Source organism: Engystomops pustulosus, chromosome 4 (genome assembly GCF_040894005.1).
Source record: "Engystomops pustulosus chromosome 4, aEngPut4.maternal, whole genome shotgun sequence".
NCBI lineage: Eukaryota > Metazoa > Chordata > Amphibia > Anura > Leptodactylidae > Engystomops > Engystomops pustulosus.
In genome coordinates, this window is record NC_092414.1 from 132,598,831 (window position 1) to 132,626,678 (window position 27,848).

The following is a 27,848-nucleotide window of genomic DNA, read 5'->3' on the forward strand; positions in this document are numbered from 1 at the left end:
TTGCTGCAATATGCAGCAAACCCCACGTTTGTATGATGAGGGCTCACCCCTTGAGCCTTCTTCATACAGCATTAGCAGGTTAATGTTTTTTTTAAACTTAGCAGGCAAATAAACATATATAAATGATGATACTTACCCAAGGATATAATATATATGCATTGTTCTCTTATTCAGAGTGCTCACAAGTAATACCTATTGTTTATTAGATTGCTATTGTTCAATACAGTGAAGAACCCAGAACAGAGTTTCATTTGAACCATCACAAGGACAGGAATTCTGTTTTGAAGGCAATTAGAAACATGCAATATTTTGGGGGCAACACCAATACAGGTAATTAGCTTAATAATCATCATCCATCTTTATTTTAATAGCACCATCATATTCTGCAGCGCACTACAAATCATGGGGACAAATAAAATCAGAAAAGGGATAATAAAGAAGTCATATAGAAACAATAAGAGCAAGGATGACACAAAGAGATGGGTTTTTAAAGCTTTGGAGCTTGGATATTAGTTCGATAGTCCAGGGTAGGGCATTCCAGAGAATTGGTGGAGCTCAGGAGAAGCCCTGAAGACGGGAGCGGGAGGTTTGAATTAAGGGAAATCTACCATCAGGATCAAGTATTGTAAACCAAGCACACTTGCATGTTGGTGTGTGCCCCCTCTGGCAGGATCTGCTCTAATATTTAGCTTCTTTTGCCCTTGTTTTAAAAAAAGCTTTTAGAATTATGCAAATGAGCATATGCAGAATTTTTAAATGCTTGTTTTTGTAAAAATAAAAGCATAAGAAACTAAAAGAAGAAGGGGGCACATACAAACATGTAATTGTTCTTGGTTTATAATCCTTGATCCTGATGATAGATGTCCTTTGAAGAAGAGAATAATCTAAGATCACTGAAAGATCAAGGATCATTGGTTTGGTGAATGACTGAAATGATTGAGGAGAGGTGCAGCATTGTGGAGAGGTGGATGAGGTGATGAGGTGATTATACCCTGTTACTAAGCAACTTTTGGCATCAAAGTATTAGTCAGCACAGTCACTCAGAGGTTAGCATTGTTGATTTGCGTAGTTATGTTTTGCCTTCTAATCTGTGCAAGGTCAACATCTGCATGACATTATAATTAGGCCATTACGACCTTCCCTGTGTCCACTTCCAAACAACCAATGTCTTTTTTGTGTGCGATTTGGACAACTATTGGATCTTTCTAGGACAGAGTTTACTGATTTTATTTGCCAGTCATGTTTCCAAAAATTCTTGACAATGGTGGCAATGTTATAGCATATGGTAAGTATGCAGTTTGTATGTACTACTAGCTTTTCATGTTTCCTCCTGGTGCCATTTCTTTCCCCACAAATTAAAAACCTATTTATATGTATGATTTGGAATAATGCTTGTTAGTTCCAATAACTTACAGCACTGTAGAATATGACTCCTTACATAGACCACCTTATAGGCCATTTTGGGAAAGGTATAATCAAAATAAGTTAAGGAAATAAGTTAAATGAAACATGTTAAAGGGTCCAATCATTGCAGTTCATTAGATCAGCTGATTATTACAGTTACTTTATAGGCATGTAAAAATAACATATTCATCTATTTATATATTGCTAAGGTCGAGGCATTGGACATGTTCTAAAGGAGATGTTTCAAGTATCTAAAGGTATGAGGCCTTCATCTCCCCATTTGATATTGCTGGTCACCGATGGTCGATCACAGGATAATGTCATGCAGCCTTCCAGAGTGGCCCATGCTTTAGGTAATGTCATCTTATAGTTTCCAATTTATATTCATTTTTTTTTGTTGAATTGTTTCACATGGCAACATTTTTATTCATCTCAAAGTCTCCAAGCAACAACATTGTTTTTGTAAATCTCTTGTTCGATATAAATGAAAACATTAATATAGATTTGTAAAGAATTTGTCTGTTTTGAACGATAACAAACCACTGAAGATCAGAGGCAATTTATGGTGAAACCTGAAAGTGAAGCTCCATAATTTTATTTAGAAATTCAAATTATAGTTGGATCTATTTTTACATTTTTAAACCCCAAAAAAGTGCTCTTTTACCAAAGTGCAAAAGAAATGTGCAGTGTGCCACCCAATAAGATCACAAATCCATCCATTCCATCACAAATAAAGAGTTTAAAAAGAAGATGTGTTCCTTGTAAACCTTCTCTAAATCTTCAAACCAGATTTGTTGTAATGGTCATGGATTGGTTGCTTCCTATTGCTGAACTTGGGTCAAAAATTGAATGCTCCTGTTAAAATAAAATAAACTTTGTGAATTTACCCATTCAGAGGAGCACTATTCAGATTTTTCTAAGAATTGTGAGCTCACTACTCTTCCTCCCTCTGTTTTTAAAGAAATGAGAATACATACAGTTATATACCCCAAGAGTGAAGCAAATGAAATGGGGCAGAGCCAGGGAAGTTTCTAGGTATCAGGTAATCTAAAAAAAATCACCCCCGCAGGCCATTAAAATACAATAATTTTTATATGGATGAATATATAATGATTTTTGCTTAAACAACACCCCACCAAATGATAAAATATTAGAGGCATGCATTAATGTATGGATTATAGTTTATGCAGCACTATCCCACTAAGTTAGCTTAGACATTGCTGATCACAAATTAATTCTAAGATATACAGTGCCCCCATTTAATTAAAATGTACAAATGTTTCTAATTATAATATTGTGCCTGTCTTTAATTATTATAATAGCAATTCACATATATACTTCACCAGAACAAAGCTTAGTACATAAATACAGCACCAGTTTGTAGTTCAATACCTAAGTACGCTACTAGAACCAAGCTTCATACAGAAACACAGGATTCCAGGTCCCTATATACATATATACAGTATCCCAAATGTTTTTACATATGTACAGAGCCTTCTAATGTATATGTATACAGTACCCCCATAATAAATTAATACATGCAGTCCCCCATTTTAATTCACACCCTGTAATGAAGCATCTGTATAGATATCACACGCTGTATACCACTAAGCCATCATCCTGCAGGACGGGAGCACTGCACTGGTACCCACAAGGAGAAAACGAAAGAATCCAAACAATAAATATTCAGAACAGCAGCTTAAAATACATAATATACAATTACTATGTGTCGCTGAAAGAAGTACAAATGTGCTCCCTCTATTAGATATACATACTGTGCCCCCCTCTATTAGATATTTATACTCTGCCCCTCCTATTAGCTATATATTGTATCCCCTATATTATATACTATGCTCCCTTTATTAGTGCACACTGCCACCCCCCAGTTTGTATATATATGTAAGTAGATATGAAGCCTCATCACATGCCCCCAGTATATAGATAGTTAGCCCCAGCATACATCACCACCATATATCTTGGTAGCCCCAGCACATGTCTCCAGTATATAGATAGGTAGCCTCAGAACACATCCCCAGTGTATAGATAGGTAGCCCCAGCACATGTCCCCAGTATATACATAGGTAACCCCAGCACATGCCTCTAGTATATAGAAAGGTAGCCCCAGCACATGCCCCCAGTATATCCCCAGTATATAGAGTGGTAACCCCAGCACAAACCTCTAGTATATAGAAATAAGGCTCCAACACATGTCCCCAGTATACAGATAGGTAGCCCCATCACACTTCCCCAGTTTATAGATAGGTAGCTCTAGCACATGTCCCCAGTATATACATAGGTAGCACCAACACAAGCTTCTAGTATAAAGAAGGGTAGCCCCAGCACATGTCCCAAGTATATAGATAGGTAACCCCAGCACATGCCCCCAGTATATAAAGATGTAGCCCCAAACCCCACCCTCCAGTATATAGATAGGTAGCCCCAACACACACCTCCAGTATATAGATAGATAGCCCCAACACATGTCCCCAGTATAGAGATAGGTAGCCCCAGCATGCATCCCCAGTGTTTAGATAGGTAGCCCCAGCACACATTGCCAGCGTATAGATAGGTACCCCTAGCACATGTACCCGGTATATACCGTATATACTCGAGTATAAGCCAACCCGAGTATAAGCCGAGGTACCTAGTTTTACCACCAAAAACTGGAAAAACCTATTGACTCGAGTATAAGCCGAGGGTGGGAAATGCATTGGTCACAGCCTCCCAGTATATAGCTGCCAGCCCCCTTCAGTATATAGCCTGCCAGCCCCTTTGTCTATGTAGCCTGCCAGCCCCTTTGTCAATGTAGCCTGCCAGCCCCTTTGTCTATGTAGCCTGCCAGCTCCTTTGTCTATATAGCCTACCAGCCCCTTTGTCTATGTAGCCTGCCAGCCCCTTTGTCTATGTAGCCTGCCAGCCCCTTTGTCTATGTAGCCTGCCAGCCCCTTTGACTATGTAGCCTGCCAGCCCCTTTGTTTTTAATGCCTGCCAGCCCCTTTGTTTTTAATGCCTGCCAGCCCCTTTGTTTTTAATGCCTGCCAGCCCCCTGTTGCCAGTAAAAAAAATAATAAACTTACTACTCACCATTCCGACGGCCTGGACAGCTCCTCTCCATCTTCATCTTCATGCCGCAGCTCCGTGGCCGCGCCTCTTCAGTCTTCATGCCGGCTTGGGGCCGCGACAGCTCAGTGCGCACGGCCCGCCCGGTGCACTCTGTGACGTCAACAGCGGTTGACATCACAGGTGAGTGCCGGATGGGTTGTGCGCACGGAGCTGTCGCGGGCCCGAGCCGGCATGAAGACAGAAGAGGCGCAGCCACGGAGCTCCCGCGGACCTGCGGCATGAAGATGAAGAGGAGCTGTCCGGGCCGTCGGAATGGTGAGTAGTAAGTTTATTATTTTGTATACCCGAGTATAAGCCGAGTGTTGAATTTTTAGCACAAAAGTTTTGCTGAAAAACTCGGCTTATACTCGAGTATATACGGTAGATAGTTAGCCACAGCACATGCCTCTATTATATAGATAGGAAGCCCCAACACATGTTCCGACTATAGAGGTAGCTAGCCCCAGCACATGCCTCCAGTATATACAGATGTAGCCCCAACCCCACCCTTCAGTATTTAGCTAAGTAGCCCCAGCACATGCCTCCAGTATATAGATAGGTAGCCCCAGCACATGTTCCCAGTGGATAGATAGGTAGCCCCAGCACATGCCCCCAGTATATGGAGTGGAAGCCCCAAACCCAGCCTCCTGTAGATAGGTAAGCCCAGCCCACACCTCCAGTATATAGATATGTAGTCCCGAGCACACACCTCCAGTATATAAATAGGTAGCCCCAGCATATGTCCCGGGAAAATAGATAGTTAGCCACAGCACATGCCTCTAGTATATAGATAGGTAGCCCCAACACATGTCTCATCTATACAGATAGCTAGCCCCATCCCATGCCCCCAGTATATAGAGAGGTAGCCCCAACCCCACCCTCCGGTATTTAGATAGGTAACCCCAGCACATACCTCCAGTAAATCAAAGTTCTAAATATGGACGGCACCCAAACTGCTTCTTACCTCGTGCTTGTGGGTAGTAGCTGAGTATCCAAATGAAAGAAATTGTTCCTGCACTTCGAGGTAGCTTTAAGCTTCTTTTTATTGTAGGTACAATTTGTCAAAGTATAGCATCCATTTGATATTCCGGACGCATTTCAGCTCTCCTGAGCCCTTTAAAACAGGCTGTTGAAAAAAGCTCAGGAGAGCCGAAACACACCCAGAATTAAAGCTACCTGGAAGTGCCGGGACCATTTCTTTCATTTGGATACACATGCCTCCAGTATATACATAGGTAGCCCCTGTGTATATAGGGGGACATGTGTATAGGTAGCCCCAGCACATGTCCCTTTATATACATAGGTAGCCCCAGCACATGCCTCCAGTATACAGATAGGTAGCTCCAGCACATGCCCCCAGTATATAGATAGGTAGCCCCAGCACACACCTCCAGTATACAGATTGGTAGCCCCAGCATACATCCCCAGTGTATAGATTGGTAGCCCCAGCACATGTCTCCAGAATATAGATAGGTAGCCCCAGCACATACCTCCAGTATATAGATAGGTAGTCCCAGCACTAGAGATGAGCGAACACTAAAATGCTCGGGTACTCGTTATTCGAGACGAACTTTTCCCGATGCTCGAGTGCTCGTCTCGAATAACGAACCCCATTGAAGTCAATGGGAGACTCGAGCATTTTTCAAGGGGACCAAGGCTCTGCACAGGGAAGCTTGGCCAAACACCTGGGAACCTCAGAAAAGGATGGAAACACCACGGAAATGGACAGGAAACAGCAGGGGCAGCATGCATGGATGCCTCTGAGGCTGCATAATCGCAACATTATGCCAAAATTATGGGCAACAGCATGGCCATGACAGAGTGACAGAATGAAGCTAGATAGCATCTAAAACATCCAATAATTGACCCTGACACTATAGGGGACGGCATGCAGAGGCAGCGGCAGCAGGCTAGAGAGTGTCATGGCGACATACCCTAAATGGACTCAGGCTTCAAACCAATGGGTGGCAGAGAGGAACCAAAGGAGGTGAGCAAGAAGCGCTCAAATAATATCGGTACATGATAAAAGTTTGCCAGTATATTTTGTGGATTACACAGCAGGGTGGCGACAAAGTTAACATGGAAGCCATGAAAACAACCCAAAATTCTGCCTGACACAGCTCGTTTGATAAGGGGACCATGTATGGAGGCAGTGAACTAGTAGTAGATTAAAGGTGCTGCAGTTAAAACTATGTTAGTTGGATCTTGGCATGGAGCTGGCGCTCCGCTGCCAGGCGAGCTTTCGCCAATCCAAGCCCCTGTCTATAGGCTACTCCCCAAACAGCACTTCTAAGAACCTTTTGTATAAGATCAAGTGTAGTAGCGTTCTTATAAGTTTAGGATATGGCGGGTGAGGGGAATGTAAACAGATGCGCAAGAAGCGCTGAAATAATATCCCTAAATGGTAAAAGTTTGCAAGTATATTTTGTGGATTACACAGCAGGGTGGCGACAAAGTTAACAACTTTGATGTGGAATGCCCTGTAATAGCTCTTGGGCGGTGTGCCTTTTATCGCCTAGGCTCAGCAGTTTCAGCACCGCCTGCTGTCGCTTAGCGACGGCACTGCTGCTGTGCCTAGAGCTACCGACTGATGGCGCCATGCCCACGGATGGTAATTCGGAGGAGGAGGAGGTGGAGGAGGGGTGGGAGGAGGTATAGTAGGCCTTTGAGACCTGGACCGAGGTAGGCCCCGCAATTCTCTGCGTCGGCAGTATATGACCAGCCCCAGGGTCAGACTCGGTCCCAGCCTGCACCAAGTTAAGTGTAGTAGCGTTCTTATAAGTTTGGGATATGGCGGGTGAGGGGAATGTAAACAGATGCGCAAGAAGCGCATGATGCGCATGGAGCTGGCGTTCCGCTGCCAGGCGAGCTTTCGCCAATCCAAGCCCCTGTCTCTAGGCTACTCCCCAAACAGCACTTCTAAGAACCTTTTGTATAAGATCAAGTGTAGTAGCGTTCTTATAAGTTTAGGATATGCCGGGTGAGGGGAATGTAAACAGATGCGCAAGAAGCGCTGAAATAATATCCCTAAATGGTAAAAGTTTGCCAGTATATTTTGTGGATAACACAGCAGGGTGGCGACAAAGTTAACAACTTTGATGTGGAATCCATGAAAACAACCCAAATTTCTGCCTGACACACCTCGTTTGATAAAGGGACGATGTATGGAGGCAGCTATATGGACGACTTTTGGAGGTAGCAATGGAGACAACGTGTGGAGGCTGCTATGGAGACAATTTAATTTGGATAGTGCCTGTATGTGGCAGTCCCAAACATTTTTCAAACCAGAGGAGCAGGTAGGTGGCCCTCCAGTAAAATGGGATAGATTGAGTGCCTGTATGTGGCAGTCCCAAAAATGTTTCAAACCAGAGGAGCAGGTAGGTGGCCCTCCAGTAAAATGGAATAGATTGAGTGCCTGTATGTGGCAGTCCCAAAAATTCTTCAAACCAGAGGAGCAGGTAGGTGGCCCTCCAGTAAAATTAAATGCATGAAGTACTATAGCAAGAGCCAGTGGGCCCTGTCAAAAAATAGCCATTTTCCTCTGCTTTACTGTACAAAGAGGAGGAGAATGAGGAAAATGAGGAGGAGGAGGAGTGGATCAATTATTCAGGTTGAGCTTCCTTCACCTGGTGGAGATTGGAAATTCTGAGAAATCCAGCCTTTATTCATTTTAATAAGCGTCAGCCTGTCAGCGCTGTCAGTCGACAGGCGTGTACGCTTATCGGTGATGATGCCACCAGCTGCACTGAAAACCCGCTCGGACAAGACGCTAGCGGCAGGGCAGGCAAGAACCTCCAAGGCGTACAGCGCCAGTTCGTGCCACATGTCCAGCTTTGAAACCCAGTAGTTGTAGGGAGCTGTGTGATCATTTAGGACGATGGTATGGTCAGCTACGTACTCCCTCACCATCTTTCTGTAAAGATCAGCCCTACTCTGCCGAGACTGGGGACAGGTGACAGTGTCTTGCTGGGGTGACATAAAGCTGGCAAAAGCCTTGTAAAGCGTACCCTTGCCAGTGCTGGACAAGCTGCCTGCTCGCCTACTCTCCCTCGCTACTTGTCCCGCAGAACTACGCACTCTGCCGCTAGCGCTGTCAGAAGGGAAATACTGTTTCAGCTTGTGCACCAGGGCCTGCTGGTATTCATGCATTCTCACACTCCTTTCCTCTCCAGGGATGAGAGTGGGAAGATTTTGCTTGTACCGTGGGTCCAGGAGAGTGAACACCCAGTAATCGGTGCTGGAATAAATTCTTTGAACGCGAGGGTCACGGGATAGGCAGCCTAGCATGAAATCTGCCATATGCGCCAGAGTACCAACGCGTAAGAATTCACTCCCCTCACTGGCCTGACTGTCCATTTCCTCCTCCTCCAACTCCTCCAACTCCTCTTCTTCTGCCCATACACGCTGAACAGTGAAGGACTCAACAATGGTCCCCTCTTGTGTCTCGCCAACATTCTCCTCCTCTTCCTCCTCATCCTCCTCCACCTCCACCTCCTCCGATATGCGCTGAGAAACAGACCTCAGGGTGCTTTGGCTATCAACAAGGGAATATTCTTCCCCCGTCTCTTGTGACGAGCGCAAAGCTTCCGACTTCATGCTGACCAGAGAGTTTTTCAACAGGCCAAGCAGCGGGATGGTGAGGCTGATGATGGCGGCATCGCCACTGACCATCTGTGTTGACTCCTCAAAGTTACTCAGCACCTGACAGATATCAGACATCCACGTCCACTCCTCATTGTAGACTTGAGGAAGCTGACTGACCTGACTACCAGTTCTGGTGGAAGTTGACATCTGGCAGTCTACAATCGCTCTGCGCTGCTGGTAAACTCTGGATAACATGGTCAGTGTTGAATTCCACCTCGTGGGCACGTCGCACAACAGTCGGTGAGCGGGCAGTTGGAGGCGGCGCTGCGCTGCCCTGAGAGTGGCAGCATCTGGGCTGGACTTCCTGAAATGCGCACAGATGCGGCGCACCTTCGTGAGCAAATCAGACAGATTGGGGTATGTCTTGAGGAAACGCTGCACTATCAGATTTAACACATGGGCCAGGCATGGCACATGTGTCAGTCTGCCGAGTTGCAGAGCCGCCACCAGGTTACGGCCGTTGTCACACACAACCATTCCCGGCTTGAGGTTCAGCGGTGCCAGCCACAGATCAGTCTGCGCCGTGATGCCCTGTAATAGCTCTTGGGCGGTGTGCCTTTTGTCGCCTAGGCTCAGCAGTTTCAGCACCGCCTGCTGTCGCTTAGCGACGGCACTGCTGCTGTGCCTAGAGCTACCGACTGATGGCGCCGTGCCCACGGATGGTAGTTCGGAGGAGGAGGTGGAGGAGGGGTGGGAGGAGGAGGAGGCATAGTAGGCCTGAAACACCTGGACCGAGGTAGGCCCCGCAATCCTCGGCGTCGGCAGTATATGAGCAGCCCCAGGGTCAGACTCGGTCCCAGCCTCCACCAAGTTAACCCAATGTGCCGTCAGCGATATATAGTGGCCCTGCCCGGCAGCACTCGTCCACGTGTCCGTGGTCAGGTGGACCTTGTCAGAAACGGCGTTGGTCAGGGCACGGATGATGTTGTCTGACACGTGCTGCTGCAGGGCTGGGACGGCACATCGGGAAAAGTAGTGGCGGCTGGGGACCGAATACCGAGGGGCGGCCGCCGCCATGAGGTTGCGAAAGGCCTCAGTCTCTACTAGCCTATAGGGCAGCATCTCCAGGCTAAGCAATCTGGAGATGTGCACATTAAGGGCTTGGGCGTGCGGGTGGGTTGCACTATATTTGCGTTTCCGCTCCAGCGTCTGGGGTATGGAGAGCTGAACGCTGGTGGATGCTGTGGAGGATCGTGGAGGCGACGATGGGGTTTTTGTGCCAGGGTCCTGGGCAGGGGGCTGACTAGCAGCTGACACAGGGGAAGGAGCAGTGGTGTGCACGGCCGGAGGTGAACGGGCTTGTTGCCACTGAGTGGGGTGCTTAGCATTCATATGCCTGCGCATACTGGTGGTAGTTAAGCTAGTAGTGGTGGAACCCCTGCTGAGCCTGGTTTGGCAAATGTTGCACACCACAGTCCGTCGGTCATCCGGTGTTTCCTTAAAGAACCTCCACACTTCTGAAGATCTAGCCCTCGCCGCAAGAGCCCTCACCACGGGAGCTTCACTAGTTGACAGTGGCGCTGATGCACCAGCTCTGGCCCTGCCTCTCCGTCTGGCCCCACCACTGCCTCTTCCAACCTGTTCAGGTCGAGGACTCTCCTCCGTCTCAGAAGCACTGTGTTCACCCGGCCTCTCAACCCAGCTTGGGTCTGTCACCTCATCATCCTCCGATCCCTCAGTCTGCTCCCCCCTCGGACTTCCTGCCCTGACAACAACTTCCCCACTGTCTGACAACCGTGTCTCCTCATCGTCGGACACCTCTTTACACACTTCCACTATGTCAAGAAGGTCATCATCACCCACAGACTGTGACTGGTGGAAAACCTGGGCATCGGAAAATTGCTCAGCAGCAACCGGACAAGTGGTTTGTGACTGTGGGAAGGGTCCAGAAAACAGTTCCTCAGAGTATGCCGGTTCAAATGCCAAATTTTCCTGGGAGGGGGCAGACTGGGGGGGAGGAGGCTGAGGTGCAGGAGCTGGAGGAGTGGGGATTTCGGTGACATGGGTGGACTGCGTGGAAGACTGACTGGTGGTGGACAAATTGCTCGAAGCATTGTCAGCAATCCACGACATCACCTGTTCGCACTGTTCTGGCCTCAACAGTGCTCTACCACGAGTCCCAGTAACTTCAGACATGAACCTAGGGAGTGTAGCTCTGCGGCGTTCCCCTGCTCCCTCATCAGCAGGTGGTGTCTCACCCCGCCCAGGACCACGGCCTCTGACCCCTGCAGTAGTTGGACGCCCACGTCCCCGCCCTCGTCCTCTACCCCTAGCCCTCGGGTTAAACATTTTTAAAATGAGAGTTATAACTTTTTTTTTTTTTTTACTTCTTTTTGTTTTTTTTTGTGTTTTTTTGTGTTTTTTTTTTTTTGTGTTTTTTGTGTTTTTTGTTTTTTTTTGAGTTTTTAAAACCAAACAATCCTATCCTATTGCTATGGCTATTTTCTAGCCAAGTATCAAAGGAAGCACACTACTATGCCAGATGAGATGACACTGAGTTAGTGCCTAATAGAAATCCAACCCCTACTGAATTTTGCCACTTCGGCCTTTGCTATGGATATGTGCGCCACTAAGCGCAGAACACAGCGGTCGCAAGTCTCACTACAAATTGCTCAGAATTGGCAAGTACATGCACTGCAGAAACTACAGCCACCAGCAGATCAACCAGAAATCAAATATATAGAACGCTACTGTAGGCTTCAAGAAGCTGTTTGTATTCTCCTATGGCTATTTTCTAGCCAAGTATCAAAGGAAGCACACTACTATGCCAGATGAGATGACACTGAGTTATTGCCTAATAGAAATCCAACCCCTACTGAATTTTGCCACTTCGGCCTTTGCTATGGATATGTGCGCCACTAAGCGCAGAACACAGCGGTCGCAAGTCTCACTACAAATTGCTCAGAATTGGCAAGTACATGCACTGCAGAAACTACAGCCACCAGCAGATCAACCAGAAATCAAATATATAGAACGCTACTGTAGGCTTCAAGAAGCTGTTTGTATTCTCCTATGGCTATTTTCTAGCCAAGTATCAAAGGAAGCACACTACTATGCCAGATGAGATGACACTGAGTTATTGCCTAATAGAAATCCAACCCCTACTGAATTTTGCCACTTCGGCCTTTGCTATGGATATGTGCGCCACTAAGCGCAGAACACAGCGGTCGCAAGTCTCACTACAAATTGCTCAGAATTGGCAAGTACATGCACTGCAGAAACTACAGCCACCAGCAGATCAACCAGAAATCAAATATATAGAACGCTACTGTAGGCTTCAAGAAGCTGTTTGTATTCTCCTATGGCTATTTTCTAGCCAAGTATCAAAGGAAGCACACTACTATGCCAGATGAGATGACACTGAGTTATTGCCTAATAGAAATCCAACCCCTACTGAATTTTGCCACTTCGGCCTTTGCTATGGATATGTGCGCCACTAAGCGCAGAACACAGCGGTCGCAAGTCTCACTACAAATTGCTCAGAATTGGCAAGTACATGCACTGCAGAAACTACAGCCACCAGCAGATCAACCAGAAATCAAATATATAGAACGCTACTGTAGGCTTCAAGAAGCTGTTTGTATTCTCCTATGGCTATTTTCTAGCCAAGTATCAAAGGAAGCACACTACTATGCCAGATGAGATGACACTGAGTTAGTGCCTAATAGAAATCCAACCCCTACTGAATTTTGCCACTTCGGCCTTTGCTATGGATATGTGCGCCACTAAGCGCAGAACACAGCGGTCGCAAGTCTCACTACAAATTGCTCAGAATTGGCAAGTACATGCACTGCAGAAACTACAGCCACCAGCAGATCAACCAGAAATCAAATATATAGAACGCTACTGTAGGCTTCAAGAAGCTGTTTGTATTCTCCTATGGCTATTTTCTAGCCAAGTATCAAAGGAAGCACACTACTATGCCAGATGAGATGACACTGAGTTATTGCCTAATAGAAATCCAACCCCTACTGAATTTTGCCACTTCGGCCTTTGCTATGGATATGTGCGCCACTAAGCGCAGAACACAGCGGTCGCAAGTCTCACTACAAATTGCTCAGAATTGGCAAGTACATGCACTGCAGAAACTACAGCCACCAGCAGATCAACCAGAAATCAAATATATAGAACGCTACTGTAGGCTTCAAGAAGCTGTTTGTATTCTCCTATGGCTATTTTCTAGCCAAGTATCAAAGGAAGCACACTACTATGCCAGATGAGATGACACTGAGTTATTGCCTAATAGAAATCCAACCCCTACTGAATTTTCCCACTTCGGTCTTTGCTATGGATATGTGTGCCACTAAGAGCTAAACACAACGGTAGCAAGTCCCCCTGCTAATTCCTCACAAAATGGTAAAAGATGCAAATTAAAATAAAAAAAGTAGAACGTTATTGTAGCCCTAAGAAGGGCTGTTGGGTTCTTTGAGAATCACTCCTGCCTAACAGTAAGCTAATAGAACACCCTAACGCTTTCCCTGACCAGCAGCAGCTCTCTCCCTAGCGGCATCCAGAGACAGAATGATCCGAGCAGCGCGGCCAGCGGCTAGTCTATCCCAGGGTCACCTGATCTGGCCAGCCAACCACTGCTATCGACGTGTAAGGGTACCACGTCATGCTGGGTGGAGTGCAGAGTCTCCTGGCTTGTGATTGGCTCTGTTTCTGGCCGCCAAAAAGCAAAACGGCGGGAGCTGCCATTTTCTCGAGCGGGCGAAGTATTCGTCCGAGTAACGAGCAGTTTCGAGTACCCTAATGCTCGACCGAGCATCAAGCTCGGACGAGCATGTTCGCTCATCTCTACCCAGCACACACCTCCAGTATATAAATAGGTAGCCCAAGGACATGTCCCCAGAGCTAACACTGGAGTTAGGAGGATTATCTCACCAGCTACTGTCAGGTGTTTCTTTTGTTAAGAGAACAAGGGGGCAACATAGAAAATGAAGGTCACTGAGAAAGGTCTATGGGGCATCAAACTGAGATGAGAACATAGAGGGGGAATAGAAAAATAAATGGTGGTAACATAGATGCATGGGGGCTAGAGATATAAACAAGTGAAACAGATTCAAGGGGCATATAGGACAAGAAGTTATAAAGAAGATGTAATATAGAAATCTTGGGGGTATATAAGTAAGAGAGGAGAAAACTAGAGAAATGGGGGCATCACAAAAAAAACTAAATTAATACTTGATTAAATTCTTTGGATATAGTATACTTTTTTATAGTGTGACTGACAAAACCTTTAATTTATAATATCATACTAGAAATGGGTGTAATGAATGATAATGATGTATTTTTATTCATTATTTCATTTTCTTTTAAAATATTTAACTTAATGCATTGTCTTTAGTTCACGTGTTATGCAAATAGTTTCAAAGAGTCTCTTACTAGATGAAATGTATGAAATGAGAGCTGTATTACAGAATATTTGGGTCACATTTTTGCCAATCTCATGAAAGAAAAAATTGAACATTACACAATTGTGAAACAATTTGGTGCATTTCCTTCTATCTATAATTACAATTATCCACACATATGAAAGTGTGACATGCTTTCAAATATTTTTCTTCTTAATAAACAGATACTGAATGTGCATGCTGTATTTGATCCGTTACGCCAACTTCATATATAGAAGTATATTACATCATTTCATTCTAAGTTTTGTATTTAATGTTTTGCTTAGTGATATTTTCCATTTGCAACTGTTGATACTATACACCATAACCGATTTATGTAATTTTAATGTGATGTCATTGAATCAAACAAATGGTATCAACCCAAAGAAATTTTTGGGAAGAAGGGAGGAAAGACTAAACTCATTGGTGAATGAATAAACATTATAACTTTATTGATACAAGGTAAAAGATAGTGCACAAGTGCACCTATTACAGACAAAAACAGTGAGCCAGCCAATGCGATCACGTACATCATTCACACAATCTCATTGGCTGGCTCACTGTTTTTCATAGGACCTTCCACCGCAATGACGTCACCCCCAGACGAAGGCTCATCCGGAGCCGAAACGCGCGCCGGGGCGTGCGTCATCCCGGACTAAGCAACCTTTAATATTTCCATCACTTGGTAAGGACTGCAATATATACTTCTTGTGAGGAAATACAGCCATCATTCCCTTAAGTTAAAGGTATGACATGTATTATACATGAGATAGTTTAGAGGCCTTCCCCCCTGTATTATTTACATTGATTCAGTGTCATGGCAAATACCTAATTTGACTATGTTCCCTATGTTGTCCTGGGTTGTGACTGCAATCTATTTGTGATTCACCGAATCTATATTCTGTATCTTTAGGGCATCTTAATCTTGGTGCCCTTTGTCTGTACTCTTTTACCTTGTATCAATAAAGTTAAAATTTTTATTCATTCACCAATGAGTTTAGTCTTTCCGCCCTTCTTCCCAAAAATTTATTTGGGGTGATACCATTTGTTTTGTTTGTTTTGAGGTAGTAGACTAGATGCACACACTATATAAGGGGTATTATGGTATAGAGGTGGGGATCCAATACCATAACATAGGATATTTTTCTGTCATCTTCCCCTGTCCCTCCCCCGTCTGCTGAGATCCTTGTTGTTCGTTTCTTCATGTGATGTCATTGGAAGATCTGTGTCATTAGGCATTGTCTGGTTTATAGGTGGCATTCAAATACCCTTTTAGGGACATCTAACTTAACCCATTCTCTACCATCAAGAGGTTGTGAAGGGGTGTTTGAAGAGAGCTCATGGACTGAGTCTTCTCCATGTGTGTTGCACAGCTAAAAGTAACTGCTATTGGAGTATATTGTATAAGTGATCAGACCCCCTATGGTTTAAGTACCCTAAGGGGTTTGAAATAATATTTAAAAAATATATTTTTTAAAAATTAAATATGAAATAATATTTAAAAAATTCAAATCACCCCTTTTCACCTTGAACCCATTTAAAAATAAAAAACAAGTGAAATCATAAACATTTTGGATGTTGCAGTTACAGTTGTCAAAATGGTATAAATGAAAACGGTATTCAATTCTCCAAACAATGACACCTTACACACATCTTACACAGAATTTTAAAAAGTTATGGGTGTCAGAATATGGCGATGCATGGCATTTTTTAGGAACGTTTTTTGATTCTTTTTAAAGATATACTAAAGATATAAATTTGGTATCTCCATGATAGTACTGACCCAAATATAAAAGGAGAGGTGTCATATCAACCACACATTAACCCCTTCCCGACATTTGACGTAATAGTACTGCATGGCGGGAGGTGCGTTCCCGCAAAATGCAGTATTATTACGTCAAGCTTCTGGCACCGGCTCCTGAACGGAGCCGGCGCCAGAAGCTGCGGGTGTCGGCTATATATTATAGCCGACACCTGCCTCTAACACCCGCGATCGGAGATTTCTCCGATCGCGGGTGTTAACCCCTAACACACCGCGGTCGCGCTGACCGCGGCGTGTCAGAGGCATTTAAATCTAATAGAAGTTGAATCGGACCCCCCCGCGGCGCTTACCGGGGGGGGTCCGCTGCTCCGATCGCAGCCCCGGGACTGCCGGTGCCCGGGGCTGCGAGATCTTCCTCCGGAAGCCGGGTCCCTGCCTCCTGGCAGGACCCGGCTGTAAGACACTGGGCATGCGCAGCATGCTCAGTGTCTTACATTACACAGTGCAATACATCTGTATTGCACTGTGTAACCTGTAAAAAAGCTTGAACAAGTGATCAGAAGATCACTTGTTCAAGCTTAGATGTCATTACCTGTAAAAAAAGTAAAAATAAATAAATAAACGTTTTTTACAATAAAAATAAATAATAAAAGAAAGTGAAAGTCCCCCCAAACACCACATTTCCCTTTACACAAGTAATAAAGTATAAAAAACACTAAATCACGAAAAAACCCCACTTATTTGGTATCGCTGTGTCCGTAACAATCTGTACAATAAATCCTAATCATAATTGGACCCGCTCGGTGAACGTGGTAAAAAAAAAAACCCCAAAAACTTGCCAAAAATTAAAACTTTTTATCAAATTGCTTTACAAAAAATGTTCTAAAAAGTGATCCGAAAAAGTTACAAGCACCAAAATGATACCAATAAAAAGAGCAACTTGTCACGCAAAAAATAAGCTTACAACCAGCTCCGTCAACTAAAAAATACTATAATTATGCCGCTATAAAAAGGGCAATACTAAAACAAATGCAATTTTTTCTATTCTAGTTTTCCTTCAATAAAATTGGACAAATAAAAATAAAACTATATAAATGAGGTATCACCGTAATCATAGTGATCCGTAGAATAAAGATAATATATTATTGTTATGCTACAGTGAACACCCCCCCAAAAAATGCTAAAAATCCAAAACAAGAATTGATGATTTTATTTTTCTCCACACGTAAAAAGTTAATAAAATTGCTTCAATAAGCTAAAAACCCACTAAAATTAAGTTTTTTTACAGTGCATCTCGTCTCGCAAAAAATAAGCCCTTATTTGTCTAAATTGCTTAAAAAATAAATAAAGATTGTATAGCCTATTCCCAACGAGCGTTGTTATAGAACGGTGCGGCGGGTAGTGACTTTCCAACACCGGTCAGGGTAAGACGGCGGCTGTTCACTGATCGGGGTAAGACAGCGGCTGTTCCTGACATCCATCCATCCTGCCCCATGGACCAGAAGGGTTACGTCCCCCCCACACCCCCAGTTTATTATCGCTGCTATTGGCTCATCAATTCAGACAAGCCAATAGCAGCGAATTTACTTATGACGTCTGTAATACCGGTCACCATGTCTGTAGACACGGTGATCGGGGCAGGATGGTGGCTGTTCCTGACAGCCACCAATTTTGCCTTGCGGTCCAGAGGGGTTTTGTTGCCCCCCTCTGTCCATGTTTGTCGCTATTGGCTGGTCGATTTGGTCCAGCCAAAAGCAGCAATATTCGTCACAATGGGCATCGCTTGGGTGAATAAGAGCAACACTTGGCGATAATTTCCCTACTAAAACGAAGATATGGTACAAAAGCGCTGGCCATGCACAATGTACAGATTATGCTGTACAACTCTTACGTGCTGTTCCAATGTGCACGTCCTGCCGTATCATTTCTCCGTTTTCAAGAGGAAGATATTAGGAAACTAATATTGGGACAAGAAGGACGCGGCCCCAGTACCTCTGGATTAGATGTTCCTGTGTTTTGCTAGGACAGCATTTTCCCGGTGAATTCTGCTGCTTCTAATGGTAGGACTCAATAAAGAGTCTGTTCCAAAAGAGGAGTTAGGATGGACACTACATACTACTAAGAGACCTGCGACACCTCCAGAGTGACAAAAGTTTAGTTGGTCCCCTGGTATATTCTACCTCCTTATACGCAACACATTCACAATTCACGCCCAAGCTGTTGTGAATTAATTTCGGTAAAATGAATAATTGTAACAACTGTTAGGTCCCTTTGCTCCCTATACCCCTCCATTATTTCATAAGGGGCGCCACATAACGGGCACTGAACGTTCCAGAAATAATTGCAATTTCCATCTTGGACTCCATTGCACATCGTATTTGGAAACCACCTATATGTTCAAAATGCTCATTTCCCCATGTGTATTACACTACACCACATATTACACCTTGCTAAATTCCCCAAGGGGTGTACATTCAACAATTAGGGTCACTTTTCGGGTTTTCCTCTGTTTTGGTACCACTACGGCTCTCCAAATGTATCCTGACTAGAGATGAGCGAACACTAAAATGCTCGGGTACTCGTTATTCGAGACGAACTTTTCCCGATGCTCGAGTGCTCGTCTCGAATAACGAACCCCATTGAAGTCAATGGGAGACTCGAGCATTTTTCAAGGGGACCAAGGCTCTGCACAGGGAAGCTTGGCCAAACACCTGGGAACCTCAGAAAAGGATGGAAACACCACGGAAATGGACAGGAAACAGCAGGGGCAGCATGCATGGATGCCTCTGAGGCTGCATAATCGCAACATTATGCCAAAATTATGGGCAACAGCATGGCCATGACAGAGTGACAGAATGAAGCTAGATAGCATCTAAAACATCCAATAATTGACCCTGACACTATAGGGGACGGCATGCAGAGGCAGCGGCAGCAGGCTAGAGAGTGTCATGGCGACATACCCTAAATGGACTCAGGCTTCAAACCAATGGGTGGCAGAGAGGAACCAAAGGAGGTGAGCAAGAAGCGCTCAAATAATATCGGTACATGATAAAAGTTTGCCAGTATATTTTGTGGATTACACAGCAGGGTGGCGACAAAGTTAACATGGAAGCCATGAAAACAACCCAAAATTCTGCCTGACACAGCTCGTTTGATAAGGGGACCATGTATGGAGGCAGTGAACTAGTAGTAGATTAAAGGTGCTGCAGTTAAAACTATGTTAGTTGGATCTTGGCATGGAGCTGGCGCTCCGCTGCCAGGCGAGCTTTCGCCAATCCAAGCCCCTGTCTATAGGCTACTCCCCAAACAGCACTTCTAAGAACCTTTTGTATAAGATCAAGTGTAGTAGCGTTCTTATAAGTTTAGGATATGGCGGGTGAGGGGAATGTAAACAGCTGCGCAAGAAGCGCTGAAATAATATCGGTAAATGATAAAAGTTTGCCAGTATTTTTTGTGGATTACACAGCAGGGTGGCGACAAAGTTAACAAGTTTGTTGTGGAAGCCATGAAAACAACCCAAAATTCTGCCTGACACAGCTCGTTTGATAAGGGGACCATGTATGCTTACAGTTCATGCCAGTCGCTGCACTGGCTGCCAGTCTCCTTTCGAATACAGTTTAAAATAATAATAACCCTCATCCATAAAGCTCTGTATAATGCTGCACCCCCCTACCTCTCCTCTCTTATCTCAGTCTATCGCCCAACCCGTGCTCTTAGATCCGCCAGTGATCTTAGATTAACCTCTACCCTAGTGCGGACCTCCCACTCGCGTCTCATTTACCGATAAAAGTTTGCCAGTATATTTTGTGGATAACACAGCAGGGTGGCGACAAAGTTAACAACTTTGATGTGGAATCCATGAAAACAACCCAAATTTCTGCCTGACACACCTCGTTTGATAAGGGGAGGATGTATGGAGGCTGCTATATGGACGACTTTTGGAGGTAGCAATGGAGACAACGTGTGGAGGCTGCTATGGAGACAATTTAATTTGGATAGTGCCTGTATGTGGCAGTCCCAAAAAGTTTTCAAACCAGAGGAGCAGGTAGGTGTCCCTCCAGAAAAATGGAATAGATTGAGTGCATGTATGTGGCAGTCCCAAAAAGTTTTCAAACCAGAGGAGCAGGTAGGTGGCCCTCCAGAAAAATGGAATAGATTGAGTGCCTGTATGTGGCAGTCCCAAAAAGTTTTCAAACCAGAGGAGCAGGTAGGTGTCCCTCCAGAAAAATGGAATAGATTGAGTGCCTGTATGTGGCAGTCCCAAAAATTTTTCAAACCAGAGGAGCAGGTAGGTGGCCCTCCAGTAAAATGGAATAGATTGAGTGCCTGTATGTGGCAGTCCCAAAAATTTTTTAAAACAGAGGACCGGGTAGGTGGCCCTCCAGAAAAATGGAATAGATTGAGTGCCTGTATGTGGCACTCACAAAAATTGTTTCAAACAGAGGACCGGGTAGGTGGCCCTCCAGAAAAATTAAATGCATAAAGTACTATAGCAAGAGCCAGTGGGCCCTGTCAAAAAATAGCCAGTTTCCTCTGCTTTACTGTACAAAGAGGAGGAGAAGGAGGAAAATGAGGAGGAGGAGGAGTGGATCAATTATTCAGGTTGAGCTTCCTTCACCTGGTGGAGATTGGAAATTCTGAGAAATCCAGCCTTTATTCATTTTAATAAGCGTCAGCCTGTCAGCGCTGTCAGTCGACAGGCGTGTACGCTTATCTGTGATGATGCCACCAACTGCACTGAAAACCCGCTCGGACAAGACGCTAGCGGCAGGGCAGGCAAGAACCTCCAAGGCGTACAGCGCCAGTTCGTGCCACATGTCCAGCTTTGAAACCCAGTAGTTGTAGGGAGCTGTGTGATCATTTAGGACGATGGTATGGTCAGCTACGTACTCCCTCACCATCTTTCTGTAAAGATCAGCCCTACTCTGCCGAGACTGGGGACAGGTGACAGTGTCTTGCTGGGGTGACATAAAGCTGGCAAAAGCCTTGTAAAGCGTACCCTTGCCAGTGCTGGACAAGCTGCCTGCTCGCCTACTCTCCCTCGCTACTTGTCCCGCAGAACTACGCACTCTGAAGCTAGCGCTGTCAGAAGGGAAATACTGTTTCAGCTTGTGCACCACGGCCTGCTGGTATTCATGCATTCTCACACTCCTTTCCTCTCCAGGGATGAGAGTGGAAAGATTTTGCTTGTACCGTGGGTCCAGGAGAGTGAACACCCAGTAATCGGTGCTGGAATAAATTCTTTGAACGCGAAGGTCACGGGATAGGCAGCCTAGCATGAAATCTGCCATATGCGCCAGAGTACCAACGCGTAAGAATTCACTCCCCTCACTGGCCTGACTGTCCATTTCCTCCTCCTCCAACTCCTCCAACTCCTCTTCTTCTGCCCATACACGCTGAACAGTGAAGGACTCAACAATGGTCCCCTCTTGTGTCTCGCCAACATTCTCCTCCTCTTCCTCCTCATCCTCCTCCACCTCCACCTCCTCCGATATGCGCTGAGAAACAGACCTGAGGGTGCTTTGGCTATCAACAAGGGAATCTTCTTCCCCCGTCTCTTGTGACGAGCGCAAAGCTTCCGACTTCATGCTGATCAGAGAGTTTTTCAACAGGCCAAGCAGCGGGATGGTGAGGCTGATGATGGCGGCATCGCCACTGACCATCTGTGTTGACTCCTCAAAGTTACTCAGCACCTGACAGATATCAGACATCCACGTCCACTCCTCATTGTAGACTTGAGGAAGCTGACTGACCTGACTACCACTTCTGGTGGAAGTTGACATCTGGCAGTCTACAATCGCTCTGCGCTGCTGGTAAACTCTGGATAACATGGTCAGTGTTGAATTCCACCTCGTGGGCACGTCGCACAACAGTCGGTGAGCGGGCAGTTGGAGGCGGCGCTGCGCTGCCCTGAGAGTGGCAGCATCTGGGCTGGACTTCCTGAAATGCGCACAGATGCGGCGCACCTTCGTGAGCAAATCAGACAGATTGGGGTATGTCTTGAGGAAACGCTGAACTATCAGATTTAACACATGGGCCAGGCATGGCACATGTGTCAGTCTGCCGAGCTGCAGAGCCGCCACCAGGTTACGGCCGTTGTCACACACAACCATGCCTGGCTTCAGGTTCAGCGGTGCCAGCCACAGATCAGTCTGCGCCGTGATGCCCTGTAATAGCTCTTGGGCGGTGTACCTTTTGTCGCCTAGGCTCAGCAGTTTGAGCACCGCCTGCTGTCGCTTAGCGACGGCACTGCTGCTGTGCCTAGAGCTACCGACTGATGGCGCCATGCCCACGGATGGTCGTTCGGAGGAGGAGGTGGAGGAGGGGTGGGAGGAGGAGGAGGCATAGTAGGCCTGAAACACCTGGACCGAGGTAGGCCCCGCAATCCTCGGCGTCGGCAGTATATGACCAGCCCCAGGGTCAGACTCGGTCCCAGCCTCCACCAAGTTAACCCAATGTGCCGTCAGCGATATATAGTGGCCCTGCCCGGCAGCACTCGTCCACGTGTCCGTGGTCAGGTGGACCTTGTCAGAAACGGCGTTGGTCAGGGCACGGGTGATGTTGTCTGACACATGCTGGTGCAGGGCTGGGACGGCACATCGGGAAAAGTAGTGGCGGCTGGGGACCGAATACCGAGGGGCGGCCGCCGCCATGAGGTTGCGAAAGGCCTCGGTCTCTACTAGCCTATAGGGCAGCATCTCCAGGCTAAGCAATCTGGAGATGTGCACATTAAGGGCTTGGGCGTGCGGGTGGGTTGCACTATATTTGCGTTTCCGCTCCAGCGTCTGGGGTATGGAGAGCTGAACGCTGGTGGATGCTGTGGAGGATCGTGGAGGCGACGATGGGGTTTTTGTGGCAGGGTCCTGGGCAGGGGGCTGACTATCAGCTGACACAGGGGAAGGAGCAGTGGTGTGCACGGCCGGAGGTGAACGGGCTTGTTGCCACTGAGTGGGGTGTTTAGCATTCATATGCCTGCGCATACTGGTGGTAGTTAAGCTAGTAGTGGTGGAACCCCTGCTGAGCCTGGTTTGGCAAATGTTGCACACCACAGTCCGTCGGTCATCCGGTGTTTCCTTAAAGAACCTCCAGACTTCTGAAGATCTAGCCCTCGCCGCAAGAGCCCTCACCACGGGAGCTTCACTAGTTGACACATTTGGCGCTGATGCACCAGCTCTGGCCCTGCCTCTCCGTCTGGCCCCACCACTGCCTCTTCCAACCTGTTCTGGTCGAGGACTCTCCTCCGTCTCAGAAGCACTGTGTTCACCCGGCCTCTCAAACCAGCTTGGGTCTGTCACCTCATCATCCTCCGATCCCTCAGTCTGCTCCCCCCTCGGACTTCCTGCCCTGACAACAACTTCCCCACTGTCTGACAACCGTGTCTCCTCATCGTCGGACACCTCTTTACACACTTCCACTACGTCAAGAAGGTCATCATCACCCACAGACTGTGACTGGTGGAAAACCTGGGCATCGGAAAATTGCTCAGCAGCAACCGGACAAGTGGTTTGTGACTGTGGGAAGGGTCAAGAAAACAGTTCCTCAGAGTATGCCGGTTCAAATGCCAAATTTTCCTGGGAGGGGGCAGACTGGGGGGGAGGAGGCTGAGGTGCAGGAGCTGGAGGAGTGGGGATTTCGGTGACATGGGTGGACTGCGTGGAAGACTGACTGGTGGACAAATTGCTCGAAGCATTGTCAGCAATCCACGACATCACCTGTTCGCACTGTTCTGGCCTCAACAGTGCTCTACCACGAGTCCCAGTAACTTCAGACATGAACCTAGGGAGTGTAGCTCTGCGGCGTTCCCCTGCTCCCTCATAAGCAGGTGGTGTCTCACCCCGCCAAGGACCACGGCCTCTGACCCCTGCAGTAGTTGGACGCCCACGTCCCCGCCCTCGTCCTCTACCCCTAGCCCTCGGGTTAAACATTTTTAAAATGAGAGTTATAACTTTAATTTTTTTTTTACTTTTTTTTGTGTTTTTTGTTTTTTTTTGTGTTTTTTGTTTTTTTTGTTTTTTTTTGTGTTTTTGAGTTTTTAAAACCAAACGATGCTATCCTATTGCTATGGCTATTTTCTAGCCAAGTATGAAAGCACACTACTATGCCAGATGAGATGACACTGAGTTATTAAACAAAATAAACGTAAAATAAAAAAGGACAAATGGCAGACTGTGCCTAATTGAAATCCAACCCCTACTAAATTTTCCCACTTCGGTCTTTGCTATGGATATGTGCGTCACTAAGCGCAAAACACAGCGGTCGCAAGTCTCACTACAAATTGCTCAGAATTGGCTAGTACATGCACTGCAGCAAGTACAGCCACCAGCAGATCAACCAGAAATCAAATATATAACGCTACTGTAGGTGTAAGCCGTTTGGATTCTCCTATGGCTATTTTCTAGCCAAGTATGAAAGCACACTACTATGCCAGATGAGATGACGCTCAGTTATTAAACAAAATAAACGTAAAATAAAAAAGGACAAATGGCAGACTGTGCCTAATTGAAATCCAACCCCTACTAAATTTTCCCACTTCGGTCTTTGCTATGGATATGTGCGTCACTAGGCGCAAAACACAGCGGTCGCAAGTCTCACTACAAATTGCTCAGAATTGGCTAGTACATGCACTGCAGCAAGTACAGCCACCAGCAGATCAACCAGAAATCAAATATATAACGCTACTGTAGGCGTAAGCCGTTTGGATTCTCCTATGGCTATTTTCTAGCCAAGTATGAAAGCACACTACTATGCCAGATGAGATGACGCTGAGTTATTAAACAAAATAAACGTAAAATAAAAAAGGACAAATGGCAGACTGTGCCTAATTGAAATCCAACCCCTACTAAATTTTCCCACTTCGGTCTTTGCAATGGATATGTGCGTCACTAAGCGCAAAACACAGCGGTCGCAAGTCTCACTACAAATTGCTCACAATTGGCTAGTAGATGCACTGCAGCAAGTACAGCCACCAGCAGATCAACCAGAAATCAAATATATAACGCTACTGTAGGCGTAAGCCGTTTGGATTCTCCTATGGCTATTTTCTAGCCAAGTATGAAAGCACACTACTATGCCAGATGAGATGACACTGAGTTATTAAACAAAATAAACGTAAAATAAAAAAGGAAAAATGGCAGACTGTGCCTAATTGAAATCCAACCCCTACTAAATTTTCCCACTTTGGTGTTTGAGGTGGATATGTGTGCCACTAAGAGCTAAACACAACGGTAGCAAGTCCCCCTGCTAATTCCTCACAAAATGGTACTAGATGCAAATAAAAAAAAAAAAAGTAGAACGTTATTGTAGCCCTAAGAAGGGCTGTTGGGTTCTTGGAGAATCACTCCTGCCTAACAGTAAGCTAATAGAACACCCTAACGCTTTCCCTGACCAGCAGCAGCTCTCTCCCTAGCGGCATCCAGACACAGAATGATCCGAGCAGCGCGGGGAGCGGCTAGTCTATCCCAGGGTCACCTGATCTGGCCAGCCAACCACTGCTATCGACGTGTAAGGGTACCACGTCATGCTGGGTGGAGTGCAGAGTCTCCTGGCTTGTGATTGGCTCTGTTTCTGGCCGCCAAAAAGCAAAACGGCGGGAGCTGCCATTTTCTCGAGCGGGCGAAGTATTCGTCCAAGCAACGAGCAGTTTCGAGTACGCTAATGCTCGACCGAGCATCAAGCTCGGACGAGCATGTTCGCTCATCTCTAATCCTGACACATGTGAAGGATTTCTTGCAAATTTGGCCTCTAAAAGACAAACATCCCTCTTTTACTCTACTGTGCGCCCATAAAGCATTTTATATGCACATGTGGGGTACTTCTACACTTGGGAGAAATAGTTTTACACCTTTTTTGGGGTTATTTAATATATTATCCCTTGTGGCTTGCAAAAATTAGCGGTAAAGTGACATTTATAGGAAAATTGTCACCTTTTTAATGTTTAGGGCCTAATTGGATCATTCACCTGTAGGGGCAAATACATATATTACACATTGCAAAATTCTCTAAGGGGTGTGCATTCAAAAATTAGGGTCACTTTTCGGATTCTTCTCTGTTTTATACCACTAGGGTTCTCCAAATGCATGTCAAACATTTCTGTCAAATTTGGCTTCTAAAAGGCAAACATTCCCCTTTCCTTTTACTGTGCGCCCATACAACATTTTATATACACGTGTGGGGTACTTCTACACTTGAGAGAAATAGGTTTACACATTTTGGGGGGTTATTACATTTTTTTATCCCTTGTGGCTATAAAAAAGTAGGGGTACAATGACCTTTATAAGAAAATGTTCACCTTTTATCTATTTAAGTCCTAATTAAATCAAACAACTTTATGGACAAATACACATATTACACCTTGCTAAATTCTCTAAGGGGTGTGCTTTCCAAAATGGTGATACTTGTTGGGGTTCTGCTCTGTTTTGGTATTACTACGGCTCTCTAAATGCATCCTGACATATGTAAAGGATGTCTGTCAAATTTGGCTTCTAAAAGCCAACGCCCCTCTTTCCCTTCTGAGCTTCACTGCGTACCCATACAACATTTTATTTGCATGTGTGGGGCAATTTTATACTTGGGAGAAATGCTAGTACACATTTTTTGGGGTTGTTTCATCTTTAATGCCTTATGGGATTCAAAAATTAGCCGTAAAAGTGACTTTTTTGGGAAAATGTTCACCTTTTTCCTTTTAGGGACCTAATTGAAGCAAACACCTGTAGGGGAAAATACACGTATTACACCTTGCTGAATTCTCCAAAGGGTGCACTTTCCAAAATGGTGACACTTGTTGGGGTTCCCCTCTGTTTTGGTACCACTAGGGCTCTCCAAATGCATCCTGACACATGTAAAGGATGATTGTCAAATCTGGCTTCTAAAAGGCCAAAGCCCCTCATTCCCTTCTGAGCCCTACTGTGTACCCATACAACACTTTATATGCAAAAGTGGTGCAGTTCTGTGCTTAGGAGAAATAGTTTTACACATTTATGGGGTTGTTTCATCTTTTATCCCTTGTGTCTTACAAAAATTTGGGGTAAAAGTGACTTTTTTGAGAAAATTTTCACCTTTTTTCCCTTTTGGGGCCTAATTGAATCAAACACCTGTTGGGGAAAATACACAAATTACACGTTGCTAAACTCTCCAAGGGGTGTACTTTCCAAAATGGTGTCTCATGTTGGGGCTTTCCTCTGTTTTGGTACCATTATGGCTTTCCAAATGCATCCTGACACATGAAAACTTTTTCAGCCATATTTGCCCTGCAAAAACGAAACAACGCTCTTTCCATTCCAAGTGCCCCCCTGTGCCCGTACAGCAGGGTACAGTGACAAAATGGGTAATGGCATGCTCAGGAGGAATTGCCCTAAACATTGTAAAATGCATTTTCATTTTTAACCCATTGTGAAGGTGCAAATGTTAGTGTTCAATGAATTTATAGTAAGATAAAATTACATTTCTCTAATTTCACTTTCATTTATCTTTCACCCTCATGAAACACTAATAGGGTTAACAAAATTCCCAAAGGTTGTTTTGAATATTTTGAGGGGTGTAGTTTC

General features: G+C 45.4%; 1 protein-coding gene across 3 annotated transcripts in view; it reads left to right on the forward strand.

Annotated features, from left to right (window-relative positions):
• LOC140127149 (uncharacterized) overlaps positions 1-27,848 on the forward strand; it is a 246,094-nt gene that overhangs the window by 58,049 nt on the left and 160,197 nt on the right. For all 3 annotated transcript variants that reach the window (XM_072147489.1, XM_072147490.1, XM_072147488.1), the window contains 2 exons: positions 207-330; positions 1,614-1,757. In XM_072147489.1, coding sequence (XP_072003590.1) covers positions 207-330; positions 1,614-1,757 — 268 coding nt within the window. The remainder of the gene's footprint in view (positions 1-206; positions 331-1,613; positions 1,758-27,848) is intronic.